At 43.9% G+C, this 25,331-nt stretch overlaps 1 protein-coding gene across 2 annotated transcripts in view; it reads left to right on the top strand.

Moving 5' to 3' along the window:
* The window catches only part of VWA8 (von Willebrand factor A domain containing 8), a 407,530-nt gene that overhangs the window by 372,614 nt on the left and 9,585 nt on the right, over positions 1-25,331 (top strand). For both annotated transcript variants that reach the window (XM_008260014.4, XM_051850641.2), the window contains 2 exons: positions 14,647-14,772; positions 16,702-16,860. In XM_008260014.4, the coding sequence (XP_008258236.2) occupies positions 14,647-14,772; positions 16,702-16,860 (285 nt within the window). The remainder of the gene's footprint in view (positions 1-14,646; positions 14,773-16,701; positions 16,861-25,331) is intronic.

Here is a 25,331-nt window from a genome sequence, read left to right as displayed (position 1 = left end):
CACCCAGCATGAAACGCAAGCAAGGACAGGAGACTGAGAAGCAGGACTGAGACTTTACTCTGAGTGCCGACTTCGCTCAGGTTTAGAGAACAGAAAGAATTGTTACCAGAGAAGCAAAAGGGTCCTTGTCTTTGCGCAAGAAAGAATTCAGGCGTGAGACAGAGAGCAGGGGAAAGCAACATAGCAAAGTGTATTAGGGTAGGGACATCCATAAGAACAGATGGGCACCTCTCCAGGCAGCACCTGAGAGAGAGTGCACAGTTTGCATTTAGGCTGGGGTTTTTAAGGGCATGGGTCTTTCTTTCCCTCCCCCTCTCTTTCTTCTCCCGAACAAAGGTCTTGTTGGATGTAAATACGAAAAATTCCTTTCTGAGTTTTCCCCCTGAAGTTATCAGACAGGGGAAGCCTGGCTGGTGTTGCCCCGCCTTAGAGGAGGGAAGGTTATCGGGTAGAAGGAGCAGGACCCCCTGGAAGGTCACCTGGATGGGATGACTTTGAGATGCAGATGCTGGACCTAGATGTCAGTTCCCTGGCCTTTGTCACACACACATAAGCTCATTTCTGACTTCCTACCTAACAGAAGGAGAAAGTTTCAGAGGAGAGAGAGAGAGAGAGAGAGATGGAAGCCAGAAATGAAATCATAAAGCGATTTCACTTGTTCAGGTGAGAAGTGATAAGAACCAGGGTATTTGAAGTGAAAACAAAAGGAGCAGAAAAAATTCACAAAGCAGTTTGGAGGTAGAACAAGAAGACGGTGACTAATTGAATGTGGGCTAAAAAAGCTGGGGAGGTTTCAAGGCCTAGAGAACTTGAGAACTAAGCAGATGTTTGCTTTGGATGGTGGCATGTTCTTTCACCACTGGGACACCTAATATAAAAATGGCAAGCATGATATTTGAAATTTTTACAATGTAAATCTGGAGTTCAGGAGCAAGGTTGGAACCAGACAGGGTTACAGATCTATATTTCTATTTGTGTCTGTATTTTTTATGGTCATCTGTATAGGAGGCAGCTCAAGCCAAGAGAGGTGGGTTGCCTAAGGCAAGAGTCTGGAAGAAAGGGAGGGGAGGGTGAAGACAGCCACCATTTGGGAGCTGGTGCATTTCAGGCAGAGCAGCAAAGTGCTAGCTACTCTTTCTCAGCACCCAATGCCTTATCTTTCAGCACGTGATGTCCGTGGCCATGAGAGGAACAGCCTAGGAAAACAGTGCTAACTTTCAGGCTGCACAACTGGGGCATCTCACTTGGTCTTTGCCCAGAAGACCAATAAATTAGTAAAAAGCTATATACAGTGAGAAACCTCCATGACAGCAGAAATCAGGGACGGGTGCTAGTGACATCTGAGAAAGTTTCAGTTTTGCTAAATATAGTGTCACAGGATCCCTACCAAGGAAAACTCAAAAACCTTCCTGAGACATAGCACTACCGGCAAGTAAGCGAATAAGACATAATGAAATCTCATTAACAGCCCTTGCCGGGAGAGCCAGGGGAAGGGAGGGAGTCTGGGAGCCTGTGAGGTGCAGATGCAGTGACTTCCATGCTGTCACTGCCAAGCAGCAGCAGTGCTGGTGAGGAGCGGGGAGGAGAGGTCTAGGTTTCACGCAGTGGCTACAACAAGCAGAAAGCTGGAAGGGGGAATAGTTCCGGGAGAGGGGCCAGCTCAGCCCCAGCTTGAACTTGGCCCAAAGAGTAAGATCCAACAAGAGCCAAATGCCAAAAGCTAGCCGCATTGCAATGGCTTCTCCAAGCAAAATATGAAATGATGTGGAGACGGAGTCCTCATGCTAGGACTCTCCACAGTTCCAGCTCCTCCCCTGCAGAGTTCCTGAGCTGCTAGGATAGCTTTAGTGCGACAGCCTAACGCCAGTTTTAAATCCTCAGGGAAAGTTTCATAGTAACCAAGTGGCGAGTAAATGGAACCGAGGAGGAGCCACCCATCTGTCACTGAAGTTTTCCATCAGCATCTCACCATTTGAGAAAAAGGACATCAAGAAGGAAATAGCTGGGGATCTGCAGAAAGATTCTGCACTGAGGCCAAGTAACAAGCATTCAAGATGCAAAACAAGACTGTGTAACTGGGATAAAAGATTTTCTGCAGGAAACCTAAGATTTGTAGAAAACAGCTGCTTTGTGTCCTCAAAATTCAAAGAAACTCAAGGCATGCGAAAGAAGACATGGATTTAAAAGGATCTGGCTAAGAAGCAAGCAGAAATAATTAGGGAGTTGAATGACAGAAGGAAAGATGATGAGAAAACCAGAAATGCAATGGCAAAGTTTGAATCTGCATTACAAGAAGAAAGAATAACTCAACTTTGGTTGTAAGCCTACAAACTAATGTGAGTGAAAAATGTGAAAAGTTTTCCCAGACTACCAAGGATATAGAGAGGTAAAAACCATAAGGAAGGTGACGCATTGAAGCAGAGCGGCTAGCCCACACGCGGGGCCGTGGGCCATCCCAGTAAGCAGAGCAGCACTTGGCACGTGTAAATGCTCACTTACCATGTGCTGCGTGAACAAAGGCTATTCCCAGAGTGGACAACGCCAAAGAGGGCACATAAGCAATAAGCAAAGTAAAAACAAAGCTGTACTGAGCTAAGAAAAAGCCTAAGTGTGGATCCAAAGAACTAAACTGAATGCCAGGCAAAAGTACCGAAGAGATAAGCACCTTGCCACACTTCATGGAGCTTTAATGTTTCAAAAATAAAGAAAATATCCTAAAACCGTATGAGAAGACGAAAACGTGCTACCATCCGAGAACTGAAAATGATGCATTAGCTGTCCCTGAAACACTGGATGCCAAAGATAGAAGAATGCCTGCACGATTTTGGAGAAGGATGGGGTCCAAGAATTCCACACTCAGCCTAAGTATGAAGGTGAAGGAAGACATCTTCAGATCTGCAGAGACTTAAAATGTGTCACTTAAAGAGCTCTTTGGGAGTAACTTTGAAATAAATGAGTATACACACTCAGAGACACACTTGCATACATATACATACTCGTATGTGTAAACGTTCCAGCCAGTTAAGAGAGCATCAGAATCCCATCAGAGTGGGAATTTTGTGGTCCTAAAAGACAAGCCGAGAACACTGGTACCAATAAACACAGAATCAGGTCTACATAATTGTGACCAGCAAGTTCAGGAAGAAAGTTCAATATCAAGAATAATTCCTTTTAAAATACCCCTATTGAAAATTATTGATTTAGTAATAATAGGACCTAAATGCTCACATTATTTTAAAAGTAAATACCCAGGAGATTTTTAGTTAATTCTGTTGGTTGGATTAATTAAGCTGGTATAGAAGAGGAATAGAGAGCTATAAATCACCATACTTCATGTTCACTATGGGCAAGGCAAAGACCCTCTCATTCCTGAAATGATTAGAGAAGTCCAAGTTCAATCAGATGTTTTTTAAAGACTTACAGTTAGGCTGTGTTTTTTTTTTAAGATGTATTTCTTGTGAATTACAGCATATTTTTAGAGGCTGCTATGTGGGAAAGGCAGTGCCAGAGGTGAGGTGGCAGTTCAGGAGAGCAGCTAGAAGGATGTGCCGCGGTGCAGGTGAGGGCAGTGCGGGCTGAGGATGGGCTTAGGGATGGAAGGAGAGTGCCAGCTGCTGCCAGGCGCTGGGAGGAGGCGCCAGTGGATTAGGTGTGGGGAAGCGGGAGTCGCAGGCAGCTCTTGGGTGTGTGGCCTGAAAAGCTGAAGAGTGAGGTTACCCCCTGACTTTTACTGTGCTGGGGAGGATCCTAGGCATGGAATCCAGGGTTCTGAACTTGTTAAGATGACAGTTACATATATGCACCTGTGTGGGTGGTTCCCAGCTTCATCGAAGCATAAAATATTTAATTCTTTTAATTTTTTAAATCTTTATTTGAAAGGGAGACAGACACAGTCAGGCACTACAGATGGGCCATGAGAGTTCTTAGATCTGTTAGCTCATCCCCCAAATGCCCACAACAGCCAAGACTGGGCCAGGGTGAAGCCAGGAGCCAAGAACTGGGTCACCCTTTTGGGTACTTGAGCCATCACCTGCTTCCTCTCAGAGTGGGCATTAGCGGGAAGCTGGAAAAGCCAGGACTCAAATCCAGACATTCCCATGTGGCATGTGAGCGCCCTGAGCAGTATCTCTGCATCAAACATCTGCCCCCAAAATGTTTAATTCTTGAAGGAAAGACCTGAAATTGTTTTTATTTGTAAAAACTGAATATAAAAGGATGATAAATACTCACACAAAGTAACGATTTAGTTCCACAACATCATCCAAGGTTAAGGTTCCAAGGAGAATCATCTTTGCTAAGTACATGTAAGTACCTTACAAAGAGATGTAACACAAATAATAGGGAATTCCTTAGAATACGAAGATGCATATCTTCTCTTTTCTCTGAAATACTCTTTCACTGTTTAGAGCTCCTAAGAACTTAACAGATATATTGTAAAGTATTTTAACTATAATGTCAAAATATTGAGAACTACAGAGTAAACAATTTTATTTATTTTATAAATGCTATACAAAAATTTTTCTTAATCAGCAAGTCTTTTTTTTCAAATGGTATAAATAATTGTCGTAAAAATATATGTTGGTTGAGCATGCACAATAAAAATAATGGGCACTAAGGTTAAATAAGAGAATGACTATGCCCTATGTATCCTCAAGCAGCCATCTGTAATCACTCTTCCACCCAACAAGTATTTGATAACTTCTATACACTTCATTCTGTAGAATATACATACTGTGTACAAAAGTAGTTATTTAAGTCTATTCTTCCTAATATCTTCATTAAATAAATTCTGAAGAAACAGAAAATTAGCTTGATTATAGAATTTTTAGGTGAAGGAAATCTTGATTAAACGTAACCCAATTAAGTGGAGACTTAAGATTAATCACAATGCTTTCAGTGCTAAAAATCATAGGAGAGTGTCACAAACCACAAGATAAGTGGTTTTTGTCAAGTTTACTCATTCTAAAGCCCTCAGTGCTATGTGTCTGTGGGTGTGTGTGTACTTTCTGGTTAACCAACTACAAGTATTTCCCAGAAAATAAGTGAATCAGAATACATCATCCCCTGAGCATTTCAGTTAGTCTAATTGTTCTTTGCATACAAGCAGTAAAATTCTACTTCTTTTGTAGAAAGTCTGTATAACAGCCTTTTTGCTAGTGCAACCTAGCTTTATATATGAGTTCACATTAGTATGAATATACTGTCTCATACAAAACTGCTGGACATACTTAGAAGTATACTTTGTGCAGTAGGACATACAGTAAAGAACATCTTTGGCCCTTTGGTATAAATTAAAGCATACATTTAAATACAGTAGGAACTGACTAGTTCAAGAAGAGTCTGAATTAGTCCCATAGAACATGGAAGCTTGTGTGTAAATGTTCTGATTCAGCCTGCAGGGACTTTTTAAAGAGCTCCCAGCCTACTGTCCCCAAGAGCATACATTTGGACAGACTGGCCTCTTCCTGTTTTGAGTTAGCAAGTACCAGTGGGCTGGCTAGAGGAGGGAACATATCTTCTGCCCAAACTTACCTGGGAGTTATGGAGTTAAAAACCAATGAGCAGAACTACTGTGATTAGAGTGGCTGTGCCCAGTGGGTCAGTGGCTGAAACATGCTCTCACTTTCAACAACGACTGGTTCTTATTCCTGAAAATATCAATGGCAGCAGTATCCAAAGTAATTCCTTTATCTGCAATTAAAAAGAAAGAAAGAGAGTTTACCCCACAAGAATGACTGAAAAACAATTTTTTAGCTGTCATTCTCAATTGTTGGTGAGGACATAAGCAAACAATCCTCGTGAACTGCTCATGGGAATAGAAAACGGGAAAACCACGCAGGAAAACTGCTTCACAATATCTGCTGGAGCTGGAATATCCACATTCTGTGACTCAGGGTTTCCATCCAACACAAAGGAGCACATACCTGCTGCAGAAGACGTGTCCAGGGATGTCAATGATGGCATTACCCATAATAGCGCCACACAGGAAGCAGCAGTTGGAGAATGGATGAATTGGGACAGAGCCGTACAGCGGAACACTGTCAAGGTCACACAGGAGATGGCAGTACAGATGCTGCGTGACTGATGATGGGGTTCCATGCTGATAAGCCCAACGTGGGAAATGCATTCAGTACGTCTAACCTGCCAAGCATCCTAGCTCAGCCCCACAGCACATACAGGGTCTCGGTGCCCCTCCAGGACTGCGAGGCTGACTGGCAGCTGCGGCTGCTGCCGCCGCCTAGCATCTCAGATCAAAATTCAAAATCCGACATGGTTTCTACCGAATGGGTGACACTCTCCCACTACTGTAAAGTAAAAAATTCTAAATCGATCAAGGCATTACAAGTTGACTACCGCCTACGCACACCAACATGGGAAACTCACAAGGGAAGTATTGAGACAGAGACGGCAGAAACAAGAGTAGCTGCCATGTGTGTCCATTTTTATCAAGATCAAAACCGGGCAGACTTAATCCATGGAAACAGGGGTCAGAATAGGGGTTACCTCTGGCAGGAGGAAGGTCAAGTTCAGAACAGGGCCCTGGGAGGTTTCAGAGGTATGGGAAGTTAAAAAATATGGACTCTTTGTAACCATTTATTGAGATCTGCACTTAAGATTTACCCACTTTGTCATATGCATATTATAATTAAATTTTAAAAAAACTTTTTGGAAAGCGCTTATCCCTCTCCCACACTCTCAGTACAAGGTTTACTTTATTGGCATACATAATAGAAGGAGTGTTTAAGCTGAGGGATTCTTTAAGGGAGGCAAAATCATTATGGACACGGAAGCAACACCAGTATGAGAAGATTCAGACATAAAATCCCTGGATTCTTATGTGATGGCAGATCCAGAGACAGCTCATAGAATATTCTAAGGGAAAAATAAACATTTTTTTAAGATTTGTTTTTTATTTACTTGAAAGAGTTACAGAGTGAGTTAGAGCCAGAGAGGGGGGGTGGGGAAGAGGGAGAGGGAGACAGGTCTTCCATCCACTGGTTCACTCCCCAAATGGCTGCAACCACCAGAGCTGAACTGAGCTGAAGCCAGGAGCCAGGTCTCCCATGTGGGTGCAAGGGCCCAAGGACCTGGGCCATCTTCTGCTGCTTTTCTCAGGCCATAGCAGAGAGCTGGATTGGAAGTGGAGCAGCCGGGACTCAACCTGGTGCCCATGTGGGATGCCGGCACTGCCACTGGCTTTACCTGCTACGCCACAGTACCAGCCCCTAGTTCATTTCTTTTTAACATTAAATAATAAAACACCATGTAGGTGTAGCACAGTGTGTTTATTCTTTCATTTACTGTAGGACATCCTGCTTGCTTCCATATTTTGGCAATTATGAATAAAACTACTGTATACATCATGTATAGATTTTTTGCATAGACGTAAATTTTCAACTCATTTAGGTGATTACTAAGGAATGTAATTGCTGGATTCCCTGGTAAGGGTATGTTTTGGTGAGAAGCTGCCAAACTGTCTTCCCAAGTGGCTTTAGGATTTTGTGATCTCAGAAGCTATTAGACTTCCTGTTGCTCCACATCTTCACCAGCATTTGGTGTTGTCAGTATTTTGAATTTTGGCCATTCTAATAGGTGTGTGGTGATATCTCATAATGTGCAGTTCTGTGAGGACATGTGATGTGGAACGTCTGTTCAGATGTTTGTTTGCCATCTGGGTATCTTCTCTAATGAGGTGTCCACTCAAGTCTGTTGCCCGTTTCTTGATCATTTTCTTAATGTTGGGTTTTGAGAGTTCTTTGTGTGTTTTGAGTGAGAGTCCTTTATCAGACATATCTTTTGCAAATATTTTCTTCTAGTCTATGTCTTGCCTTCTCATTCTTTTGATAGATTTCTAAGTAAGATGAAGTTTAGTGCATACTACATTTTCCACAAACTTCTTGAAATACCCTCATTTATCGTCTTTTTTTTTTTTTTTTTTTTTTTTTTTTTTTGACAGGCAGAGTGGATAGCGAGAGAGAGACAGAGAGAAAGGTCTTCCTTTGCCGTTGGTTCACCCTCCAATGGCTGCCGCGGCCGGCGCACCGCGCTGATCCGATGGCAGGAGCCAGGAGCCAGGTGCTTTTCCTGGTCTCCCATGGGGTGCAGGGCCCAAGCACCTGGGCCATCCTCCACTGCACTCCCGGGCCACAGCAGAGAGCTGGCCTGGAAGAGGGGCAGCCGGGACAGAATCCGGCGCCCCAACCGGGACTAGAACCCGGTGTGCCGGCGCCGCTAGGCGGAGGATTAGCCTAGTGAGCCGCAGCGCCGGCATTTATCGTCATTTTTCAAAGACTATTTATGGTCTGCAATAATTCTCTAGATCTTTGCTCCTAATGTAAGACTCTTGGGCTAGCAAATATTTGCATCACATTAAAGCTTGTTCTTAGACCCCACCCGGAATCAGAAACTACATTGTTATTTATATACACACTAAGCTTTGAGAAGCCCTGCTCTCCATAACCTGCCAGATAGACTCAAAGGTATATTTCATTAAATTATTTTTTAAATTCTTGTGGGAAATAAATAACTTATTTTTATTTATTTTGAATTGTAAAAGTCACAAGTTCATTGTATGAAAATTCAAAAACACAAAAATTAAAAGAATGGGGCTCACCTGTGATGCTGGCATCTCATATGGGCACTGGTTCAAGTCCCAGCTGCTCCACTTCCAGTCCAGCTCCCTGCTAATGTGCCTGGGAAAACAGTGGAAGATGGCTGCACCCACATGGGAGACCCAGATGAAGCTCCTGGCTCCTGGATTTGGTCTGGCCCAGCCCTGGCCATTGCAGCAATATGGGGGGTGAACCAGCAGATTGAAGATATCTCTGTCGCTTCCTCTCTCTGTAACTTTGTCTTTCAAATGAATAAATAAAGATTTTTTAAAAATTGAGAGGAAAATAATGTCACCTATAATCTCACAGCCCAAAAATAGCCATCACTATTAATACATTGGTTTGTTTCTTTCCACATATTTTTCTTTGCATATATATAATGTACATGCAATACACGTACATATACATTGAGATAATATATGTACCTGCTTTTGTATCATAATCACTTAACATTTTACAGTAAGCATTTAACAAGTACTTCACTGAACACCTACCACGTATCAAGCATTGCTCTGGATGCTGAGGTTACAACAATGAACAAAGAAAATACGGGCTTGTCTCCCATGACCCTTATTTTCTGAGACAAAGGGACAAATAAAGCATTTATAAATGGTGATAAATGTGAAGAAATTTACACAGGTTAATGAGCTAGAGAATGATAGATTCCTTGATTCCGGCTGTACCAACCCATGTTTATGATCTGGGCCTCTACGATTCCTTTAGGAGTAACAGTATAACTTCCAGTCTTTTTTTTTTTTTTTTTTTTGTCAAAATATTTATTTACTTATCTGACACTCTATCTACCTGGCTGTCTAAAAGGCAGAGTGACAGATCTTCCATCTACTGGGTTACTCCCCACATACCTGTGACAGCCAGGGCTAAACCCAGGCTGAAGCAGGAAACCAAGCACCTGGACCATCATCTGCTGCCTCCCAGCGTATTGGCGGGAAGCTGGAACAGAAATGGAGGCAGTGCTCACACCAGGGCATTCTGTTATGGGATATTGGCGTCCCTAATGTCAGCTTAACCTGCTGTGCCACAGTGCCTGCCCCAATTTCTAGTCCTCTATCAAAAAGTGCGATATTCTCTCCATTTCTTATTTGGTTAAACAGAGTTACATGTTGTACTTAACTGAATCGCACATCACTGGACATTTAGCAGCTTTTTTCATACTTATTGAGTGGCGTACAGTGCCTGAGCCATAGTGATTCACTACACATGAATTAGTTACCCCAGCTCCTAGTTTTAAGCGTTGTGACCTACTTTGTGAAATGTGAAGGTTTCTCCTCTTGAATTGCAAGGCCTGGCCTGCAGCGTATAATCCTTTATGTGTATGTCCTCCTAACAAACGTGTGCCCAATTTTCTCTCACTGTTACCTTTCTAGGGAGGCCTGTGTGTGTGTGTCTGAAGGCCCTGTCAGCGTAAGAAGGCATACTGCTTTGCAGGAAACTTTTCTTCTTTTTCAGGAGTTCTTTTTTAAACTTTACGCATTCAGGGGGTACAGTATAGTAATTCAATACAAAGTAGATCACGTATAAAAGTAGATCAGGGTAATTAGCATTTCCAGCTCCTTAAAAATTTGTCATTTCTCCGTGATGGGCACTTTGGAACTCTACTGCTGCAACTCTTTATAAAATGTATAACGCATTATTGCAAACTGCAGCCCGTATGGTGCTGTCTGGCAACAGTACTTCTTCCTTCTTCTTCTTTTTTTTAATTTGATAGGTAGAGTTATAGACAATGGGAGAGAGAGACAGAGAGAAAGGTCTTCCTTCCATTGGTTCACTCCCCAAATGGCCACTGTGGCTGGCGCGCTGCGCCGATCCGAAGCCAGGAGCCAGGTGCTTCTCCTGGTCTCCCATGTGAGTGCAGGGCCCAAGCACTTGGGCCATCCTCCACTGCACTCCCGGGCCACAGCAGAGAGCTGGACTGGAAGAGGAGCAACCAGGACTAGAACCCGGCGCCCATATGGGATGTCGGTGCCTCAGGCGGAGGATTAACCAAGTGAGCCACAGCGCCAGCCCCATGTACTTCTTCCTTCTAACTGTACGTTGGTGCGTATGGGACCTCTCTCTGCTCCCCCTTCCTCCTACCCTTCTAAGCCTCCAGTGACCAGTATTCTAACTCTCACTAAACCATCTCTTCATTTCCACATATGAGTGAGAGCATATAGTATTTGCCTGTCTGTGTCTGGTTTACTTTGTGTAACATAATGCCCTCTAGTTCATCTATGTAGTCACAAATGACAAGATTTTTAATGATATTAATATTAATAATGTGTTAATAATATGACAGTAATATTCCTTTGTGCGTTTATACCACTCTCACCAGTCAAAGGACACCTCAGCTGATTCCATACCTCAGCTGTTGTAGTGAACATCAACATGGAGCTATCTCTGTGAGGTCCTGATTTCACTTCCTTTGGATGTATTTTTCCCAGCACTATTTATTAAGAACTTGTCCCTTTTTCAGGGCATGTTTTTGACACCTTTGTCAGAGATCAGCTGGCTGTACACAGGTCTGATTTGGGGCTTTCTATTCTATCCTGTTGGTCTGTGTGTCGGTTTTGATGCCAGCACCATGTTATTTTAGTTTTGTAATGTGTTTTGAGGTAAGATATTGTGATGCCTCCAGGTTAGTTCTTTCTTGATCAAGATTTTCTTTTTTGGCTACTTGGGATCTTTGTGATTCCGCATGAATTTTAGGATCTTGTTCTATCCCTGTGAAGAATGCCATTGGTATTTTGGTGAGGATTGCCTTGCACCTGTACATCACCATGGGTAGTACAGACTTATTTTTTAAAATTTTACTTATTTATTTGAAAGTCAGAGTCACACAGAGAGAGGAGAAGCAGAGAGAGAGAGAGAGAGGTCTTCCATCCAGTGGTTCACTCCCCAATTGGCCTCAACAGCCAGAACTGCGCCTATCAGAAGCCAGGAGCCAGGAGCTTCTTCCAGGTCTCCCACGTGGGTGCAGAGGCCCAAGGACTTGGGCCATCTTCTTGCTGCTTTCCCAGGCCATAGCAGAGAGCTTGATCGGAAGTGGAGCAGCCAGGTCTCGAACAGGCACCCATATGGGATGTCAGCGCTTCAGGCCAGGGCGTTAACCTGCTGCACCACAGCGCCGGCCCCTAGTACAGACATTTTAATGATAGTCTATGAACATTGAAATGTGGTGGGTCTTAGTGCAAGTGCAGTCATTTCTGCAGTGAAGAACCTTGCTTCACCTGTAGTGTATTTGTATACTAACACTCCATTTCTTTGCTCATTATTCTAATGTTATATTATAGTAATGTTTCAGAGCCATTTAAAATGATAATTAGGACCTTTAAAAGTTAACTGAGCAATTCTCAATTATCAGTGGAAATCATAATGAGATGATGCCTGCTCTGCTCAGCCAAGGTCATATGTACGTCCTTCCAGCTGGAACAGACAAGTTACAGTTTACCCCTCTGCCTGTTACCTTAACAAGGTTTATTTTTTGCCCTCATGATAAATATATTCTGTTTTCAGAAACACTGAAATATGGAAGGAGAATAGAATTAATAATTAGAATTTTAGCATTTTATATTTCCTTGATTGTTAAATGGTGGATTTTAAATTTATTTTTTACCATGTTGTCATCTGCATCAAAAATCACAGAAATTACTTCATCTATACCTATCACAATGGTGAAAAAAATCTGTAGCTTTCCCCAGCGAAAGCATCATTGATTAATAAAACTGTGCAGTAGCTAGCGATATTGGGTAGGCGTCCTCAGGGTCATTGCCTTGTGTATATATTTATGAAACTTGGAAAATCAATGCTTAATGATCCCAGTGTTATTATGTAACATGTCATATAATCTTATGGGAATTTTTACCCCACATTCCTCTAAGGAGTTCAAGAGTCTTTCATGCTGATTTGATGGCAACTGATCACTGCCACCATGTTCTCTTCACTTTCTCCAGTGCTTCTTTTCACAGTTTAGACTTGTCTGTGAGCGTCTGTCCTCTTCCAAGGAAAGCTTTCGAAGCCAGTGCTCTTGGGCTTGGCCTCTCCAAGAGGGGTGGAGTGTCGGCATTACCACAGTAACATTTCCCAGCCTGGTTTCTCCCGGAAGCCTGGGGAATCCTCGCCCTATCCACCAGAAGTGACAGGAAAGAGGAGCTACGCTCCAAGTCTGAGCCACTAGAGTGGCAGAGGGCCCCTGAGCAGGGTGCAGTGGGATGCAGGCTGCGGGGTCCATGCCCCAGTGTGAAAAGTGTCCAGACCTGTGCTGCGCATCTTACCAAGGTTTATGTGACAGCGGTGCGACAGTTTGCCCCATCTTCCTGTGAGATCCTGGGGCTCTTGCCAAGAACAGACTCCCAAAGAACACAAGCCCGGAAGTTCTGGAATCAACTGCCCGCCCAAACTGATACCTTTATGCTACTCAATTAGGGATTTCCTTCTCTCGATTTCACGTTCACATCATTATATTTTTACCCAGTCTTGGTAATTTTGTACCAGTTCACAGCAAGGGTATGAAAGACACAGAAACTATATATATAGTAATGCCCAGAATTGGAGCATATAGAGTTTCTTTGTGTAATGGTTGCTCTGCTCCCAAAACAGGCACCCAATGCCTGCCACATGGCTCTGTATTTTCAGTGACAATGCAGTCAGACAGTACACAGTGATGGAAGTATGCTGAAGTCAATGTGGACTTCATTGTCCATAATATTTGCTTCACCCACTGCTCATAGTAGCAGCGCCAGCTCACAGAGATTGCCCAGCTCCTTCTTACCTGATTCCACGTGCTAGCTCATTTAATCATCACAACAACTCACCCAAGTAGATACTAGTGTTTCCTCGCTTAAAGGAGACTGCAAACAGAGTGATTATTTTACCTTGATCAAATATTTGGCAGTCATGAAGGGATGATTGGAGCCAGGCTGTGTGACTCCAGAACACATGATTTTTTTTAACCACTATCTAATTTGTATGCATAGAAGTATTTTAACTATTCTTGCAACTTTTTATTCATAATATAAATACAGTTATCAGTTATAATATAAAGAGTTGCCTTGACTAGGAAGGTTGTTTACCATTTACCACTGTCTTAGCCACCTGGCAGAAGTTATTGTGGCAAAGTATCTTATGGAATTACCTTTAGAAAAGTAACTCAGAAGATTTTTGAATGTAGAAAATCAGAGATTGGGATGGGTGCTATGGCATAGTGAGTTAAGCAACTGCCCACGGTGTCGGCATCCTATATGGTGTCAGTTTGAGTCCCAACTGCTCCACTTCTGATCCATCTCCCTGCTGATAGCACAGGAAAGCAGTGGAAGATGGCTAGAGTGCTCGGACCCCTGTACCCACACGGGAGACCTAGAGGACCCTCCTGGCTTCAGATCAGCCCAGCTTCAACTGCTGCAGCCGTTTGGGGAATGAACCAGCAGATGGAAGACTTCTTTCTCTGTTTCTCCCTCTCTCTGTCTGTAACTCTGCCTCTCAATTAAAAAAAAGAAAGAAAAAATCAGAGATGTGTGCCGTATAAAATGTTCACCTACTGTTGTTTTTAGCCATTTCCATCTGCATTCCAAGTCACAGAGAACTTAAACTAAAATTTCTTCTCCACAAGGAAAATTTCTGAAGATCTCATTTTCTCTGGGTTTGCAGACAATGTTAACAAGTTCAAACTGATGATTTTGTTACCTTATAAATTTTCTAGAAGCACTAGGAGAGAAAATCCCTAAGAAATGCGTCACCATTGCATTTCTAGGTAGCGAGCATTTCTCCAGGGGTTCATTTGCATGCTGTCTTCCTGCTCTTATGCACTTTGAGTCAGCTCATTTTGTTGTTCCATATGTTAAGACAATTAAACATGTCAAAATCCGCACAAAACACGTTTCTCTGTCAGCAGTACAGACACCTTTCCATTCGTTCTACCGTGTTCACACAGGACCTCACTTACTGAAAAGATGCCGCGTTTCCTGTTATTGATGCACAAAGTGTATCAGAGACCCTGCAGAAGTCATTGAAATTCAGGGTTATTTGTGTGTCATTATAGGCTAAAGGGAAAGAGCGACAGTGGCTGAGACACCAAGCTACTGGAGAACTAGATGACGCCAAGATCATTGATGGGCTGACTGGAGAGAAAGCCATCTACAAACGCCGGGGTGATCTGGAGCCACAGGTAAGTCCAGCGAACACCGGCCTCGTATGTGCATAGTTCAGCCCTCCTTACAGAAACTTGCTTTCTTGAGGTATGCAAGACACCATAAACCTTGAATATGGGAAGCACTGTATTTAAAAAAAGAAAAAACGAGCAAGGTGAAACATAAACTTTAGATTATTTAGGATACAAATCAAAGCCCAAGCAAGGGAACATAAGGAATGCTTAAGTTGGGCAATCTAAAGAACAGTTAATACAAAGACTGTAGCTAAATCGAAGGGTGAGGCTTAGGAAAATCCAAATGAGACAGTAAATCGGAGCTAGCAACAGCCGGGATCTAATCCCACCCCTAGGGGTAACAGGCCAGAGCGAGAGAACAATGGCAGGAACCCCCGAGAAGGGAATCTGAGAAATCTGTGGCCTTGATGGAGGAAGAGCCGGCCCACGGCGACAGCAGAGAAGGAGCAGCATGAACACTTACCCAGCTTCACCCTCAGATCTGCCGCTGGGAGTCAGCAGCCAAGAAGCGGCTGATGCAGGCATGGAGGGCAGCTCCTAGGACCGAGAGGTGCCCTGGAGGGGAACCTGAAGACCCTCAGTATGTCTGCTAAGCCCAGGGAACTCTTCAGGCGCAAGTAGTAGAGAAATCTGGGTGTTTTCTGCTGTTCTATTACTGGAAAGATCTATGCCCATCACATCACTGAGGAAAATTCTAGAAAACAGGAGACCTTCCCTTAAATAACTCGAATTGTAGTGTGTCAGGTTACTGGCAGCACAGTGAAATATTGAGTCTGCAGAAGAGCTCTGTGATTTCCGGCATTGCTGAGCGGCCTGAGAGCTGGGGGCTGGCGACTGGCAGGGCAGGGAGAGCCAGTCCATGTAAATATTTACACCGGGAGGCTCTGGTGGTAATTTGGAGTGTTCTTCTGTCTGTGGCATGGGGATGAGTCAGCTGCCTGCCTTACTGACTCATTGTGGTCAGCACATGTGTTTGGGTACATCTGAAATTGTGAATAGTCATGGAAGCATGTGTGACAGTGATCTTAATTTGGACAGATTCAATCCGTTATTTAAAGGACATTACATTTGCCTCAAATCATTATTCTAATACCCACAATATTTTCTTCAAATTGCTAACTTGCCTCATTAATTTTATTTCAGCAAGTCTATAACAACAGAATAATCTAGATTTAATTTTTTTTATTTTTGGTCAACAAAAGTGACAGACGTCTCTAAATTCTGCAGATTGGCAGGTGTGAGTTGAAAATCAAACTGGGTCTCGTGTGTCTCGCCTTTTAACTGACAGTTGTTGCTGGACAGCAGTTACCTACCGCGTCCTTGCTTTGAACTGCTGAGCAGAGAGAGGCAACAGTGCAGCAACTGGAAGGAAGGCAGCACCGGAAGTTTACCAAAGACAAAGGCCTTCGAAAACAGTTTCCTTCGGTTCTCTGCCAGAACCTCTCTCCTGTGCCCTAGTTTCAGGGATCTGACATTTCTTGGGGCTTCTGTGTAGCCATCACTGCACAGCAGGTACCAGTGATGTCAGTGTCGGTGTGAGCTTCCCTCCAAAATGATGCCCACTCTCTTGCTGGAGATAGTGACTCCGAGGCATGAAGTGAAAATGACATGCTGGGGTTTCTGTCTTGCCAGATTATCGTTTTAAAGGTATCATATATATTTTTTTTAAATATCAGCCTCCATAAGTCAACTTCACTAGACTAGATTGGGCCTTGACAGGACTGTATTCCAAAGGAAGGTGTTTTCCACACGGCCCTGACTACTAACAGGAGCCTGGCATTCCCTTCGCTGAAGTCCAGCCATTGCCTTTGCACCTGCCAGGACAGCCCTGTTCAGTGCCCAGCTTCCAGCTGATCTCACAGGCCAGCAGCCATTGATTTTCTGGTTCACGGCTTTTCTATCATCCGCTCTCCCCCTCCCTCCCTCCATCAGCTGGGCAGCCCGCAACAGAAACCCAAACGTCTACGGCTGGTGGTGGACGTATCTGGCAGCATGTATCGCTTCAACGGGGTGGACGGCCGGCTCGAGCGGTCCATGGAGGCTGTGTGTATGGTCATGGAAGCCTTCGAGAACTATGAGGAAAAGTTCAAGGTAATGGTATGAATGAGAATGATGGGAGGCCACCTTGACCACATCTACCCAGGAGTCAGCCTGACATCAGCCTGACATCCGGGCAGAACAGGTGACACTGTCCATCCTCCCTGCTCATTTGCTGATAGCACAGAGCACGTGACCCTGTTTGTTTTACCTGCTCAAATAATTAGAATACAGTACCATATGGATTGTTTTTAGTTGTTTATTTGACAGGCAGATTTACAGAAACAGGGAGACAGAGAGAAAAAGATTTTCATCCACTGGTTCATTTGCCTAACAGCTGCAACAGCTGAGGCTGGGCCAGGCCAGGCCAGGCTGAAGCCAGAAACCTGGAATGCTATCCAGGTCTCCCACATGAGTGCAGGGACCCAGGCACTTGGACCATCCTCTGCTGCTTTTTCAGGCGCATTAGCAGGGAGCAGGATCAGAAGTGGAGCAGCCGGGACTCAAGCCAGCACTCATATGGGATGCTGGTGTTGCAAGCAGCAGCTTAACCTGCTGTGCCACAGTGCTGGCCCCAGAAAACAACCCCATGAGTTAAAGGACTGATTACTACAGAAGAAAGCCCCGTACCGGAAGGAAAGGGCTGCTTTAGGCAGTGGATGCTGCAGGCTGACACAACCCCCAGGACTGCACAAAGCATAAGAAGCGGGCAGATGGTGGCCCAGCTCCCAGGAGTTCCGAGAGCCATTCCCGTGCCTCCAGGGAGAGGCAGTGTGATGATCAGAGTGCTGAGACTCCCTTGCACCTCACTCGGTGGAGTTATGCAAGGATGCCTATTTGTCCAGTCCTCACTATTGCACAAAAATATTTATTTTTAATTCTATTTTCCATGACCTTTTTAAAACTTATTTTTTCAAAATTTTGATTAGTTTTTAGCAGAGTCAATATGGTTGGTAGATTCTATTTTTCCATGAACTTTTTAAAGTCCCCTCATATGTATATGTTCTTTCATTTACAAGTAAATAATAATCGGACAGTGTTGTGTCACAGCACGTTCCCCCCCATATACACACACACACCCCAGTTTGGATGCCTGTGTCCTGTTTCACAGTGCCAGTTCGAATCCTGGCACCTCTGCTTCTGCCCAGCTTCCTGCTGGTGCATACCATGGGAGACATCAGGTGATGGCCACACACGTGGGAGCGTCAGATTCCTTGCTTCTGTCTGGCCCAGCCTTGGCTGTTTGCAGGCTTTTGAGGAGTGAATTAGCAAATGGAAAATCTCTGTGTGTGTGTGTGTGTGTGTGTCTGACTTTCAAATAAAGGAGCTTTTTTTAAAAAAAGTAGGTTGTAATCATCACAATGCTTTAATTCTAACTGCTGTATTATACTTTATACTCAGACTTCTCTAACACAATTTCAACACCATTATCACACCTAGGAAAACTGCCAGATATCACATCATATCCTACACAAACCCAGTTTTCCCAAGAGTGTCAGCAATCAGGATCCAGTCAAAGTCCACATCCTCCTTTTGGCTGTAATATCTCATTAACCTCTCAATCTGGGACAGCATCTCCACTTCCACTACCAGTTTTTGCTTCTCGTGAGTCTCTCCCTTGAGAGTCCAAATCAGTTGTCTCGTGGACCATCCTTATTCTGGATTTGTCTGGAGGTTTTCTCAGTGGTGCTATTTAAACTTGTCCCAGTATCCCTTCTACTTCCACAACTCCTTACAGCCCTTCCCGCCACATCCGGCACCCTGGAGACCACATCCCTTACCTACCCACCCCTGCCAACACGGCTGAGATTCTGAGTGGCACCCGGCCAGTCTGTGGTAGGGCCCCCCCCCCGCCCCGAGGCCACCTCTGTAAAGGCAGGAGGCAATGGGATGAGCCACTTACATTCTGTTTACAATAAAGTATTTGGGGCATAGGTAACAGGTGCACATAGTACAAAATATGAAAGGTACAAAAGGAGAAAGGATGAGGAGCACACCTCCACCCGCCCTCTCCCAGCTGCCTGCTCCTCTCCCTGGTGCAGCCATGGTTAGTGGATGTTCTGGTCTCTTCTCAGAAGTACTTGACCAACATATATCAAGTGGCTGCACACCACGCACTCTGCTCTGTGTCCTTGTTATATGATCATACCCAACTCACTTAATCTCTCCATACTTTGATTTCCTCATTTGTGAAAGAGGCATAAGGACTAGAAACAACTAAGGGAATGACGTAATATGCCCAGAAAATGTAAAATGACACCTGAGCACACCACAGTTTGCGGAGCTCCTGGTGAAAAATGTACCCTGTAGCCCAGGGTCGCATCCCCTGTGGTACCTGTAGGAATCCCACAGTGTGATCTGAGACTCCCACCCCCAGTTCCAAATGGTTCTTGATGCAGTCATGTCTGGGGTGTAAAGGTGTCTGGTCTGTATTTGCTTTGAAGCCTGGTCCGGGCATTGGGCTCCTCCCATTTCTCTTGGCACCTGCCTGGTGTTGTCTTTGGTTTGGGCTCAGCTCTGAGCCGTGGGTCATTACAGCCCCGGGTCAGGAGACTTAGGAGTGAGCCTCCACTTTTCATTCCACGTTAGCATGACCCAGGCCAAACCACAGAGACCCTTGAGCAAGAATACTCGGAAGGAAAGGCAACTCCGTGGCAAGACACATCTCAAAGCCATCTGGCATGTTTAAGTTGTCCGTATTTGTTCTGCTGACTCAAGTCACTTATTCTCAGGAACAGCATTCACAGCAAGTCACTTAAGACAGGAGCAACATATTCACCTGTAATCAACAAAAATTCTAAATTAAAATTAATTTTTATTTGTTTGAGAGCCAGAGACAGATTAACAGACAGAAATCTTTCATTCACCGGTTTACTCCCCAAATGCACACAACAGCCAGGGCTGGGCCAGGCCAAAGCCAGGATCCTGAAACTCAACCTGAGTTTCCCATGTTGGTGGCAGGAACTTAAGTACTTGAGCTGTCGCCTGCTGCCTCCCAGCGTGCATCTGAGCAGGAAGCTGGATTCGCAAGTGGAGCCTCCGGCACTACAATGTGAGATGCAGGCATCTCAAATGACGCCCTAGCCGCTGTACTTAATGCCTGCCTAGCATAATGTTGAGTGAAAGGTACCATGGTCAGGCTTAGCTGGCCCATTTTGTTTTAGTCAGGACACATTGTTCCTTTACCGTCATTTCCCATTTGTTTCTCGTGATTTCTCCAAGCACTAAGAATGTCTTCACTGTAGTCTTAAATGAGAATTCCTCTTCAAAAGCTCAGAATACCTTAATTTTTTTCTTCAAGGTACTCAATAACAAAAGCTTGGTGAATATTTCTCCACTAAGCACTCAAAAAGGGCACCAGAAGACAGACTTATACAAAAGTTGAACTTGGGTAAAAGCAAATAAGACCTCAAAGGTATCGTCTCTATGAAGGCATGTAAATGGTGTAAACCACATTCTAAGGCAGCGGTTTTCTAAGAGTGTGACAATGAGCCCCTGAAGGGTGTTGGGGGGGTGGGGTGTGTGAGCAACACTTCCTTCCCCACCCCCCTCCGTCCACCCCCAATTCTACTAAAACAGTCCCACCTGTATTGATATTGTACGATATGCATTTAGGTGGGTTTTTCTGAAATATTTCATTTGGAGAAAGGGTTCCACTACTAAAAAAAAAAAAAAAAAAAAAAAACACCAAAAACTTAAAGGAAAGGGAAAGCCATTATTGTAGGATTAATCCTGGATTGCTATTTCTTCTAGATTCTGAAGGCTTTCTTTTTGGGAAAATATGTTGTCAGTCCTCAGATGTGGTCATTCATTCCTCCCCTGATAGGTGGAAGCAAGGCATAGGTGTTCCTAAAACTACGAAAAGTCAACTGTTATACCATTTCTTGGGTGTGCCATTGCATTTTCATGGAACCTTAAGGAATGGAATGGATCTTAGAAATTGTTCCCACCCTCCTCCTCATTTTACTGGCAAGAAAACTAAGAGAGGTTAAGGTTATACATCTAGACTAGGAAAAACCAGGACTAATGACACTTCAGGGCTCTTTCTGAGTTGTTTCATGCATATTTCTTTTTTTTTTTTTTTTAATTTGAAAGTCAGAGGAGGGCGGAGGCAGGTGGGGGATCTTCCATCTGTTGGTTCACTCCCCAGAGGATCACAACAGCCAGGAGCTTCATCTGGGTCTCCCATGTGGGTAGCAGGGGCCCAAGCACTTGGGCCATCTTCTACTGCTTTTGTCAGGCCATTAGAGGGAGCAACCAGGACTTGAAATGGCATCCATACAGAATGCAGGCATTGCAGGCAGTAGCTTTACCTGCTGTACCATGATATTAGCTCTGTATTTCTTGAAGTCATTTTATTTCCACCCAGTTAACATTTTCAAAAATCTATAATTGAAGAGCAAATCATTATTACTTAGGTAAAGTGCTCTGTCTTCTCCCACTCTCAGTATCTTCTCATCTGTTGGAGGTTTAATACATGTAGTTTTCTCTAATATATCTTGGTCAGGAAGACTGAGTTAACTGTCAGAAGAATATAGAAAAACATGATTCACCTGCTAGGAAAAGCCTTTCTATCAAGAACTTAGTTCAGTGTCTGTAATTAACCTCCTTTTCCCATTGTCTTAGGAAAATGTTCCAAACACTTGGAGATGGACACTTTGAATCATTCTTATTGCCACACAGAGTTAGAACCAAAGAAGAGTGTACGCTTCTCTGCACTCATGCCAAATTTTGCAAGCATTCAGGATAGACTCAACTGTCACTGTAAAAATATTGGCCAAGTCAGCCATTCCAAACACTTAATTAGAGGTGAGAAGATAGACTCATTGGGGAAATTAGTATTGCTCTACAGTTAAAAAAAAAAGATAGATTGGGGGGCTGGTGGTTAAGCCTTCATCTGCAGTGCAGATATCCCATATGGGAACTGGTTCAAGTCCCAGCTGCTCCATTTCTAATCCAGGTCCCTGCTAATGTGCCTGGGAAAGCAGAGGAAGATGGCCAAGTCTCTGGGGGAATCCATGTGGGAGACCCAGAAGAGGCTCCTGGCTCCTGACTTCAGCCTGGCCTAGCCCTGGCTGTTGCAGCCATTTGGGGAGTGAACCACTGGATGGAAGGTTTCTCTCTCTCTCTCTCTCTCTGTCTGTGTGTGTGTGTATACACCTCTGTCTTTCAAATAAATAAATAAATCTAAAAAATAAGAAGCTGGATTTGGAGCCAGAACATATGGGTTTGGTTTCCACCTCTGCCAGTTCTGTATCTGTGGCCTTAAGATAATCTGTGAATCTCCCCAAGCTTCTATGTCTTCATTTGTGAATGGGGGTAACACCCACCTCACAGGTTGTGAAGGGAAACCAAAGGAGATGAGATGTGTAAAAAAGCACACTGTTCACCGCAAGGAACTCTGTAATGTTGACCACTAGGGTCAGTAAATGTGTTGACCTGTCCTTTCAGCAAGCCTGGGGAGTAGTGAGACAGAGATCATTCTTATTTGTCAGCGGAGTGAAGTGATTTACGAGCTCACACTGCTAGAGGTCATCTACGCCAGCGTTATGTACAGGCTGGAAACAAGGTTTGGAGGGGCTATGCAGCTAGCTCTAGATCAACAACCTTGTGAATGTCAGAGCCAAGTCCAGATTCCTTGACCTTCCAGAACATTCTGGATTGACTTCAATGAGCAGAAGAAAAGTTAGCCAGCTAATACTATAGATGATTAGCTAAGACCCTGGGTTCTGAAGGTACTTCTTTCAACCTTTTAAATCACACGTTGGCCTTCTCATCCTTTGCTGCCTGCATTCAGTACTGCCATCTTAGAATGGTGTATTTGGATTTCCAGAACAAGTTTAGAATTGCACATGTCATCAGTTTTCAGAAACAGTCTCAGCCTCATATCTACTTACATGAGGATGCTTCAGAAAGTGCCTAGAAAATGTATATTCTGAGAAAAACTATGTGTGAATTTCAATACTTTAGCACCAAAATCGACTGATTTTTTTATTCCATTTTTCATAAACTTTTAGAAATGCCCTCATAGATATATAATAAAGCATAGCCTTTCCTGAAGCCAGCCAATGAGTATCCTTCCCAACAGAAATGTAAAATAAACTTTATTCATAAAAATGCTAATAGCTTCATGTTCCAAGCACAGGATTGTTTGCATTTTGTGTTATTAATCAGCCTTCTGATTTGATGATAAATCTTTGTGTCTTGACTAAAACACAGCATTTGTTTTCATTTGTTATTTTTTTCTCTAAATGAATGAGATTTTCAAAAGCAAATATAACAAGGAGGCATTTAAACAAGTATTTGAAACAATGGAGTATCAAAAATGGGCCTTTCTAATTGATGCTTTTTACCACTGTGCTTTGGTATTTATATTGCATGCTCAATGCAATGAATACCTCACAGGGATTTCAGGAACGGTCCGAAAAGTGGTGAAGTCATGATCATAAAAATGCTGAGCTATTCAGAAAAAGTTACAGCATCAGCGTTGGAGGTGTGATGCCAATGGTGAGGCTCTTGGTGCTGGACTCCAAAGGCTCGTTCCTGGAAGCAGGTTCGAGTCCCTGTCTAACCTGATGGTCATGGCAGCAAGCAGCCTGGGTGAACGGCAGAGTCAGGAGTTAGAGAATGCACATGAGTGTGTTTGCTTACATTTTCCTGGACCCACATGACTTCGAGCATACTGTTGGTGAAACGTGTTGGGATTCTTGCATAGCATATTCTAGGTAATTATGATGGAGAAGTGCTGTTTTTACTAGAAGCTTAAGATGCTGTACAGTAACACCAGGGCATACTTCACATTTGGATATACCTGGATTCCTCTCAAGCATTTTATTTGGTCATAGAGCAATCCCCAAGCCCATGTGGAAGATGAGCAACCACAGCCTAAAAACAGCTGTATAACCCCAGCCTGTCCCTGAGGTGTCTTCTCCAACCTTGGCCACCCTAACCGGACACAAAGGCTGATCCCTCTGCAAATTACACTTTCCCTTACTACAAAGAAAGTAAAGAACAGGAAAAAAGGAAGGAAGAAAATTAAGTCTCCAACCCATGTGTCTTTATCCCAGTTACCTAAGTATAACATGTTGCTTTTCTTCTCAAAGGCAAATAGTTAAATAGATGCATCAGTCAACCTAGTTAGTTGATAGATGGTCAGTTGCTAGAATATTTCAGTCAACCAATATCTTGTTTTACATAGCATCTAATAACTCATTTAACTGCTATGTGTTTAATCATTAACTACCAACTTTTCTCCTTGCTGTGGGCAGTTGTATTGACCTGTGAACAGACCTCACGGTCAAAGATTTATGTATCTTAGCTGTTGTCATTTATTTACAAAGAACCCTAACCATCAGTTAAAAGGTAGGAAAAAGTTGACCAGATTCATGGCCCTCGCATCAGCCTAATGTAAGAAATCTGCCTCTGGTCAGGGAACCAGTCTTCCCTCACATGTAAGATCCTGTTGAACAGATTACTTTGCCAGCCACATAATGAAAGCAGCCAACCTGGCACCTTCTCGGGAGGACTGGTTCCAGGCGGCCCGCTGTTCCTGCCATGACCATTGTCAAATCAGGCTTGTCGGGCCTCCCTCGAGCATGCTTCCACAGGAGAATCATGCAGGCTTTGTCCGCATCCGTGCCAGTCCCAGCACTAGCACGTGAGTGACCATCGTCAGGCCCATGCTGAAGCCAGCAGTTTCCTGTGCTGAACAGCTTTGGCTTTCAATTTGTATTTTGTACCTGTCACTGCATTCATAGCATGATACACTGAGGAGACTTTCTTCATATACGGAATGTGTTACAGCCTTAAGAAGCACTTGTCAGCCTTTTTCTAAATATTGGTAAATCCCCCTCATAGCTCTTTTGTATCATCCTTTGTATTCATGACAGCAACCTTACAACCAGGCACGGGGGAATCTCCCGACTCCTTGTCTGCATTCCCTTGACTGGCCCTACCTTGTCTCTGGCCCTCCCATGAGCCAGGATGTCTATGGGGCCAAAGAGGTGTGCCCACACAGAACCTGTTCCCAGATGATCCTCCTGGTAGCTGAATCCCCGGTGATCCCAATCAAATGTCCCCAAGCTGCTTCCAGCCCATGCATGGGCCTCTTACCCAGGTCCATCTTCCTAGGGCAGACTGGCCAATTAGTGTGAGCACCGCAAGATCTGAGTGGTATCCAGGGGGCAGACTAGGAGCCAACATCCACGTATTAGCCCAGAACTTTGAGGAATCCAAACATTTGAAATGTGACCCTGGCTTCCCAGATCATCATAGTCAAAGAGGGAAAAGAGAATATAATTTACTTAATAGTTTGTAGGCAGATTTATAGCTTTTAAATACTTACACAGCTTAGTGCCAGCATTGTGGTATAGCAGGGTAAAGCCACTGCCTGCCGACTATACTGCATCCCATATGGGTCCAGTTTGTGTCCCAACTGCTCCATTTCTGATCCAGCTCCAAATGGCCTGGGAAAAGCAGCACAAGTTTGCCCAAGTTTGGGCCCCTGCCACCCATGTGGAAGACCC

The sequence above is a fragment of the Oryctolagus cuniculus genome, chromosome 9 (assembly GCF_964237555.1).
Source record: "Oryctolagus cuniculus chromosome 9, mOryCun1.1, whole genome shotgun sequence".
Taxonomy (NCBI): domain Eukaryota; kingdom Metazoa; phylum Chordata; class Mammalia; order Lagomorpha; family Leporidae; genus Oryctolagus; species Oryctolagus cuniculus.
Note: the sequence above shows the minus strand (reverse complement) of the source record. Positions and strands in the feature narration are given on the sequence as shown.